General features: G+C 50.4%; 1 protein-coding gene across 4 annotated transcripts in view; it reads right to left on the bottom strand.

The window, feature by feature from the left end:
• Positions 1 to 892: 892 nt before the first annotated feature.
• Positions 893 to 9,232, bottom strand: part of FGF12 (fibroblast growth factor 12) — a 206,579-nt gene continuing 198,239 nt past the window's right edge. For all 4 annotated transcript variants that reach the window (XM_035334482.1, XM_035334483.1, XM_035334480.1 and 1 more), the window contains one exon: positions 893 to 1,241. In XM_035334482.1, coding sequence (XP_035190373.1) covers positions 1,123 to 1,241 — 119 coding nt within the window. In that variant the 3' untranslated portion in view covers positions 893 to 1,122. The remainder of the gene's footprint in view (positions 1,242 to 9,232) is intronic.

Genomic DNA, 9,232 nt, shown 5'->3' with positions numbered 1-9,232 from the left:
AGGCTGCCGCAGCATCTTGGGGCCTCCCTTCCTATAACAGGCTTGGCTGGGGTGAGACTTTGTGTTAGAGGGGTGTGCAGCCTAGGCTATGGGTGTAAAATGAGATGTGTGGAGCCTCTGCACACTGGGAGAAAGGGCAGCAGCTCCTCACCCCCTTGCTGCCCTGTACCCACCCACACCTTCATCCTGGCGTTGCAGCCCCTGCCTCCCCCCCATGCAGTGCATGTCTGCTCACTCCATCCCTCCTTCCCCTTTACTAACTCTCCCCTAATAAATATGATCATTTCATCCGGCAAGACCTGAAAATCCATTTCTGAAACTCCCCTGGCAACAAATACAGTAAAACAAGCCTATAAATATAAATAATTATGATAAAAAGGCATAAAAGGGCAGACGTGGGTCAAACGTACTCGCATAGTGACACGAGCAACAAATAACTGCACCGCGCTTGAATGTAGATGGAAAAAGCTGAATGCAGAGCTGCTAGCTTGTTGCCTGTAACTGCCAGACTCCTAATTCAGATAGGCTATATTTTATTGATAGCAGGGTGAACACAGCCATAATCCATCCCTACCTTTCCTGCTGTGTGAAAAGTCCCATGCATCCCCAGGGAAACGGGAATGGCAACGGCAGAGGTGTGAACGTGAGGTGAAAGGATAAGACAGAAAGCACCGCCTGGTCTGTGTTTCTTGCACATCATATGCTAAGTTCAATTTTCCAAAAGCTTTGTTTTATTTTTAAAGGTAACATCTTTATTATTATTATTATATTTATTAGTTGTTATTATTAATATTATGCAGAGATGAGATTTTTTTCCCCCTTTGATCACAGAGCAAACAGTTTGCTTTTGAAAATGGTAATGGAGTCCTGATTTAAAACATTTTTTCTTCACTTTTTTTGTGTGTGTGTGTGTTTTTGTTTTGTTTTAAAACGTTGCAACAGGCAAGATCTGGGGTTCGGTTTCCTCGTCCTACACAAAGAAAGCTTCTTGAGTTCGGACTCCTAGCCACTACCGGTAGGTCCTGCCTTGCTCAGCTGTCGTCGTCTCAGTGTGGTTTCGCCAGGTGGGGTGGGAAGGTGGGTGGGAGGGGAGGAGCTGGAGGTGGGGAGGGTGTTTGTCAGCTATGTCGAGTCTTGGTTAACAACTTTGCCTCCATTCATGGTTGGTGTCCCTGAACTTTTTCTAGAGCGTCCTTGTTTTTCTCCAATTTCATGCAGCGATGGCTCTCTGTACATGCACACTGCAAACAGAAAAGACACCCGTTAACAGCCCTGAAGTCACAAACGTCAGTGACCAGAATGAATTAGTTCTCTGTATGAGGAGCTGAAATTTTCACCCCAATACAAACACACACACACTTAGGAAAACCCCAGTGACCCAGCAGTACACCCTGTTCTCAAGCAAGACCCGTTACCTGCCTTTGCTGCCACGCCAGCTCCTCCTGCTGTATCTGGATCCTTCCAATGGCACAGATAGAAACAAGGGATTTCTGCTTTCTCACAGTTAAATCTTTCTAGGTTTTGTGTGCTTTACTGTTTTTTAGTATTACATTCACATACATAAAATAAACATTCCAGTTCCCAGCATCAGCTAGTGTCTCAGGATGCTAACACCATTTAATAACAGGTCCAAGAATTACCTGGTGCCCAGTCCTTAATCTCCAACACAAAGTAACTGGCGCCTCGAATCAAAATCACACTGATCTGGGCCATCCACGTCTTCTGGGTGTTAAGCTCTGGGTGTGGAAGTGGTGACTGAAGCCCATTTTGGTGCCTTCAGCCAGGACCTGAGGTTTGCTCTCACCACTTGTTATTTTTTTCTCTCTAATTCAACAGTCAGCCAAGGCAAACGCTGTGAGCAGACACGTGGGGATGAGTTCAGTGACAGCAAGCCAGGAACCATCCCAGCTCTGCACGGTCACCTGGCAGCGCCTGAGAACGCAGTGGCTGGAGGGCACCTTCTCTCCAGACCCTGGCTAAGCGACGTGTGCCTCCAAACACGAACCTGCTGGAGCCTAGGCAGCGTCTGCCCAAACGGTGGCACATCCCCGTGCCCTGTGCGGCACCAACCATTTGTCTCACCGCTGGGACTATGTCCTAGCGGCTGTCCTCGTGCCGCGCGAGCTGTGCCAGACCCGGGGCAGGTGCTCACACCGAGAGGAGCAGCTCTGATGAGCTCATTGCAAATACTGAGGCATTTCAAGGGCAGGCGCTTTGGAGTTGAGAACTTGAGCTGGGTCCAGACTTTAAATCTTGTGTCCGGATCTTTACAAAAATTAGGAATGAAAGAACTGATTGCCTACTGCTTCATTTTGTAACGCTGTCACATCACAAACAACTGCCTGGAGCTCGAACACGGGGGATAGAGCCCATCAGGTTTTGGTTCCGGGTAATCAACAAGAACAAAATTTCAAAAATTATCTGAAGAAATGAAACAAATGTGCCATGTATAGAGAAGCGATGTAAGCGTTTATATTTATAACCTCCCCCCATTTGCAAATAAATCCTGGCAATTAGAGGCAGGCTGCAAATGACATTATTGCTCTGCATTTTACTCCTAGCTAGATAAACAGTTATAGCAGTGTGCAACAATACAGGACAGAGATAAAGTGCAGTCAACTGTGTATTAATAGGCGGGATATTGCACTGAATATATGAGCAGTGAAAAAATATGACTTTTCCCATAGAGCATCTTTAACACAAAGCTTTCAAAGCAGTTTAAGCACTAGCCGGGCCTCCCAGCATGTCTGGGAGGCAGGGGCTGCGCTGCAAACCATTACTGCAGCACCGTTATTTGATGAAAATGAGAAAAAGGAGAACATGAATACCTCATCCCGTGTGTCGGGGCCAGAGTGAGCAATGCCAGGCCCGCCGTCAGCTGCCCGGCGGGACTGCGCAGTCTGAGTGCTTAGGGAGAGCGCGTAGCCTGTCAGCTGCCTGCCAGGAGGACAGAAGTGAGCTCATGTCCCCTTTTGGCTGCTGAGCTGTCCCACACACCTTGGCGCGTGTCCCTCGGCAACCTTGTGGCAGTGACTTTGCCTGTTGTGCAAAGCGCTCGCCTTACGGCTGCCCAAATGCTGCTCAGGCGGCCTAACACTGGACAGTAAGAGCTTGAAGAACAACAGAAAAAAAGGTAATGACTGAGAAAAACCCGTGCTCGTGTTCCCTTGTGGTTTCTTAGCCCAAGTGGTATGGTTGTTTGATGACACTGAGGCTGCACATCCCTTCTGAGACTGACCTTGGTCTCTGATGTGATGCTTGCCCCAGAGGGCTGGGGTTTTGTGCCGGTGTTGCCCCAGAGCTGTCCCATACACAAAGCTGTGCCGCGAGTCCAGTGTCAGCTCTCCCTTACCTCTCTGGCCCCAGGCTGGAGCTTGAGGCCCCTGGGTGAGCTCTCCCCGCCAGCAGCTGTGCTTATTGAACTCGTCTTCCCAGCACCCAGCCTCAGCACCCCCCCATGCCCAGAAGGACAAAGAAACACAGAGACCGTCAAGTTTGGGATTTTGAATCTACGCCGGCCCACAAATCAGGCCACAGAAGTAAACGCCACGTGCAACAACAAAAAAAAAAGAAACCCTAGCAAGCAAATAAGGCAGGAACTGGATATTTATCTTCCAGTCTAGCAGGTGATACAAGGGGCCTGGCTGGAGGCTGCTCACATTGTGCTTTGCAGCCAGTGCTGTCAAAGGCTCAGCACAAGACAGGCTGTGCCAGCAGACCGCTCCAGAAAATCTACATCAGCATGGGACCGGCGTATTGTCAGCATTTAGCTACCTCTACAGTATGAGGGTACAGAGCATTTGCACGGCCTCATGTACCAAACACTGCCTGGATAGTCTCAAAAGGCTTGTGCACACGCTGAGCTGCAGCCTCTGCTCCACAGTGGCTGTGAACCCGTGTGCACGGCGGCAGCACCGTGTGTGTAGGCACGGCCCCAGGAGGGGATGCAGGCAGCCGGGTGCCCGTGGGGCTTTGAGGACAGGGTGACATGTTGTGCAACACAAGCTCTTGGCCTGCAGTTTGTTACTCCCTGTACTGGGAAAGCTTGAGCGTGACTCACACGCAGAGCTGTTTGTCACAGACCGGGGAGGGGGTATGTTTGCAAATGGCCTGCCGTGTGTGCCCAGGTTTTCCCAGCTTTCAACTAAATCTCTGTGGTTTGGGACTCCCAGCCCTCACTGACAGGTGAGTTTGGGGTCCCTGTGTGTGTGTGGGGACACACTGCCCCCGTCACCTGCATCGAGGTGAACCAGCAGCAGCGTGGCAGGTGGCATGCCCGGACGCCGGGGAGGTCTGTGGCTATGCAGAGCGCCAGGCAGCTCTGGAAGGATGAGCAATTAGGCGAGAACAAGACTCCTCTCCCTGCTTTGCCTTGCTTCTCCCACCCACCCACACCCACACACCAAGCCAAATACAGCCCTTAATGTCTGGAAACCAAGCTAATGCTTTGGAGCTTCAATCAGATAATCAGCTCCTATGTCCCAGATTCTAATCAACACATCCATATTCATGCTGTAATTGGAAAGCACCGCGAGCCTGATCCGCTGCGCAGCCACGGGCGAAAATGGCAGGGGGAGAGCGGGGCCGTGCCCCTGGCTGGTGCCTGCAGCTCTCAGGTCTCTGCCTCCCCGCACACCAGCGGTGCCTGCCTTTGGCATACCCAGGAAACAATTTTGCAAGCAGTTGGGCAGGAAGGGGGCTGGGGTACAAGCAAGGGAGAAGGGGAAGGCAAGGAGCATCCTTCCCAAAGGTAAAGGCACGGAGGGGCTGCCTGTCACCCAGGAACACACGAATCTCATCTGCATGCTGGCACAGGATCCCAGCCTCAATTCTGCTTCCCAAGCCCGGCACTGCTGCACCACCCACACTGAAACTGAAATCACCCCGTGCGGTCTCCCTGGGCGTCAGGGGCTGGCTGTGTTTGGGAGGCACACACCTTTGTGTGCCCTGACCCCCACATGTTTCAGCATCACTGCAAATGGAGGAGGCTCAGGGGGTGCCAACAAACCCATTGCATTTCTCCACAACGCAGGGCAAAGCTTTCTAAGCGCATGTCCCATACACCTGGGCTTTCCCTGCCCCAGGCCCTAGGGAGTTAGGAGGAGCTGAGTTTTTTCCACGTTGCCATTCAGCAGGCGGGTGGGCAGCCCTGCGGGATCGCAGCCTGGCCCGGTGGCATCCTTGGCAGCCCGGCCTCTTCCCCTCGGCGGCTGCCACCGCCCCGGGTGTCACTGCAGCAGTGGGAGGCCACGGCGGCTGCATTAGCTGCTGCTTCGGTGGAGGGAATCAATTGTCTGAGCAACAGCTAGGGGCAGGAGGGAGCGGGTGATTATGCACCCTCGTTTTCTGCCTCTAATTACCGTGTTCCAAACCCAATCCCAGCTGATGCATTTCAGAGGCGTTTGAGCTCGCGGCTACCCGGTGGCTAAATGTGCAGGGTGCTGCCAGATGGAGTCGGTTTGTTCAGGTAAGGAGCACAGCACAGGATGACAAAAAGCCAAGCAAAAGCATGGTTAGGATACATTCACAGAATCACAGCATTTGCCCTCTAATAAGATGATTAGGAGTTTGATAGATGAACAAATGAGCTAGTGTGGGACAGAAAACATACCACAGCCGGTCTGCCTGAGAGACAAACCCAAAAGAGGAGCTGTGTTTAGCCAGGACTGAGTACTGTGGTGTTTTTTCTTTTTCTTTTTTTTTTTTTTTTTTAATTAAAAAAGAGCACTTCTTCTAGGATTTTGTGTGGATTACGGTGATCTCTTTTAAGTGTTTTCATTAGGCTTACAACATCTTCCTACTCAGCAGTGCCTTGCACTTCTTTGCAACACCTGAAGACTCTGCTCTACCACAACTGGGATGTTGTATCTGCAGGAAAACACACCAGGAAGGATCCGGCGGCTGTTTTTTGTGTGTAGATATCCATCAGTGGCAGTAAGTGGATCAGACTAGTCATTACCAGGTCACCTTCATGATACCTGTCTAAGTCACAAGAGCTGGGGCACTGTGAGTTTGGATTTAGGGGCAGCTCTGCTGACTCGGAGTAAGAGTCATCTCCTGCTTTCTGTGGCCAGATTTGCCCCCCCAGATACATCCTGGTTTAGGGCAGGTGAGAGATGAACTGACACGTGGCTCTTTTGAGAGCACAGGCTGGAAGTGATGTTTTCAAGGAAAAGGAAATAAAAATAGCAGAGCACATCCACAATAAGCATCTGATCAAATTCTTCCTTGAGTGACTGGAAAAGTCTCCCGTTATTTGAGGTGGGCTTAGATACAGAAATGAACAAGAGGCACCACGGACAGAAGTGTTTGTCCAGCACTAATCACTACAGACACTTAAAGAGATTGAAATTGCTTTAAAAGATTACTTGGTGTCCAAGTGACAATTACACTCAAGCTAATTTCTTGTGCAGTCTGGTTCAATCTATATGTCTGCACTTTAAAGGCTCATTTAGCTCGAATGATCAGTGATCAGAAATAAAAATACCAAAAGAAATGTGTTGCGTATGTGTGTTTTTAACCAAGAGTGGCCCCACACAGTACATTAACTGCTGCCTGCCAGGCTGTTTGCCTTGGCTTTGCCTGTGCACAGATGGGAGAGGAACTTAACGTTTCCCCTGTTGTTACTTAGGAAGTTTTTTGTGCTTTTATATTGGTTAAGCTTGGTGCTACTCTCAAAAGCAAACAAGCAAATCCTACCTACACTAAACCAAAACCAACCCCTCCTACCAACCAACCACAGAAACCTTCCTCATTGCTTCTGCCCAGAGCAGCTCCGGCATCCTGCTGATCTACAGGAGACAAAGCGACCTGTGGGATTAGCACAGCATAGAACTGTGGCTGTGATGGGTCACGCACAGGTTCCACTGCATATATACATAAGCACATAAATGTGGTCCTTAGAAGTTACCTGGCAGGATATCTCATATTTATTAGCTTATTGCCCACTTGCAGTTCTGAGGGAAGGACTCTGAATTCAGAAAGCAGGACGGAGCAACAGGCTTCAAATGAGCTCCGTGAGCACTCTGGGCTTTCTTGTTTTTCCTTTTCCTGCGAAGGTTCCTCTCGCTGAGCTGCTGTGTCATTTTTCTGCTCATGGCGAACAACCGGGAAGTTTCAGCTCAGAGATAATTGCCACTGGAGTGGTGGGTGAAGCCATTCCTGGCAGTGAACGCAACACCTCTCCTTCCCGAGGGACACAATCCCCACGCATACCTTACCCTGCCAGCTATCACGGTGCAGTATTGCTGCAAACATAAACCCGGGTGCGTACTGCGGGTCGAAGCTGGGAAGTACTGGCCTGAATAAGCAGCAGAGCTCACACGCTGGGACGTGCCGCGGCGCTCGGCAAAAGGGATGTGCACATACAGCAGGGGAGCGCTTCGAATACTTCCTTCAAGTCACGTCAAAGAGAAAGATGCTGCTAAGGAATTGCCCCCGTTCTGTAACATCTCTGCTTGCAAGCTCTGCTCACAGAGACTTTGATGGATGCGGCACTGCCAAGTCACGTGGAGCTGAGCGCGCTTTACTCCAGCCCTCCCCACAAACCTCTGCTACCTACAATGAATCTTGGGCTTGGGAACAGAGTCCTCCTGCTGGAGTCACAGCCCCAGACAGCTGAATGCCTTGGGAAGCTGACACGTGCCTCGGCTTGGGCGGCTGCCAGCTCTTTGATGCAGCAGCGCTCGCAGAGGCTGCCTGCAAAGCGTGTGGAGGAGGGAAGGGGTGGAGGAGCCCTTAATTTGGCTGCCAACTTCCAAAGCGCTCGCTCGCTCGGGAGGTTATGTGACAGCTGTGATTGAAGCGAGCGTGGGAGGAGGCAACTGCAGGAAAGGGAAGCTCTCGGGCTGGGCTGGGTTTTTCAAAATGAAAGCCGGAGAGGCATTTGCTGCAATGAGAACTCCGCTGCGGGTCAAGCACCTCTATTATGGCAAGTCTTCCTGCGCGGAGAGCCACAGGAATGTCCTAATTTAATGCATGCAGAAGACAACTATTGAGCCATTCAACAGACGCCACGCGCGCTGCATCAAAAAAATCTGGATTCAAAGGAACCCACTGATCAGTGCCAACACCCAGCCAGGCAGCAAAGAAACACCAGAAGGAGCTGGAAACCCAGCTGGGAAAGCTAGCACTTGCAGAAGCCTCTCCTCCCGCCCAAGGCAGGAGAGGAGGAGACCGAAGAGAAGCTGGTGACCAACCTCATGCCTGAAACAGGTCCTGTTCCTTAGCAAAACTCCAACTGGGCTTAGGGAGTGAGTCTCCCTGGTGCCTCAAATAAACAAGAAGAGGCTCCTGGCTGCAGGAAAAGCAAGCTTGTGCCATTCTCTGTTCTTCCACCACCTCCATCTTCTGCACAAAGGCTGCAGATACCCTGTGAATGCTGAGCTCAATTTCTCTTCAATTTCCAAGCAACAGAAAAAGGAAGTTTCCCTGTTTCCAAAATCAAGTTAATACCTGTTAAGGACTAGGCTTACTGCACTACTTCTCCCCATTTGCCATTTCCTGGCCCATAAACAAATGTCATGGCATGAGCCTGTGGCACGCTTCAGTAGTGTACAGTCAGCAGCAGCAGGAGGGCAAAAATTCAGCTCCACTATTTCCACTGAAGCCTTGTGTTGTGATGAAGACATGTGGTGTGAGAGCATCTCATCCAGCTTTGGAAATCTATGATAAAGTTTTCTCTCCCCCCAGTGACTTACTAGGCTTTCTTTACATACAGGAAAAAACATGAGCACCTGTAGGTTGAAACCATCGTAGACTAAATGTTTAAAGCACATCCACATCTGTGCTGGCAGGCCCCGTTTCTGTCCTGTTACTATGAACAGTCTCGTACTCTAAAATCAGCTGAGATAAATCCTGCCTCTAGTGACTCTACACGGAACTGGAAGCCCACCGACTGATGTTGGGAAAATCCTCGTGGAGAACCCAACATTAGGGTCACTGCAGAGCTGGATTCCTTTTAAACTTCTGGGTGACCACGGGTTGCGTTCCTTTCCCAGTAACTTCTCATATGGCTGGGTTTTTAAACTCATCCTTTAGCAAGCCAAAGCTGAGAAGCTTTTATGGGATGACGTGTGGAGTTTATTATACAGGAAAGAAAGTAGATGAAACACGAATAGTGCAGCCCAGCACCTCTCGGGAACTTTACAACCACCACCCTTGCTTTCTGGTCTTGCTCCCCAACACCCCCATCCAGGCAGCCCCAAATCTGTATCTGCAAACTCACCCACCC

The sequence above is a fragment of the Oxyura jamaicensis genome, chromosome 9 (assembly GCF_011077185.1).
Source record: "Oxyura jamaicensis isolate SHBP4307 breed ruddy duck chromosome 9, BPBGC_Ojam_1.0, whole genome shotgun sequence".
Classification (NCBI taxonomy): domain Eukaryota; kingdom Metazoa; phylum Chordata; class Aves; order Anseriformes; family Anatidae; genus Oxyura; species Oxyura jamaicensis.
The sequence above is the reverse complement of the archived record's forward strand: the minus strand, read 5'-3'. Positions and strand labels throughout refer to the sequence as shown.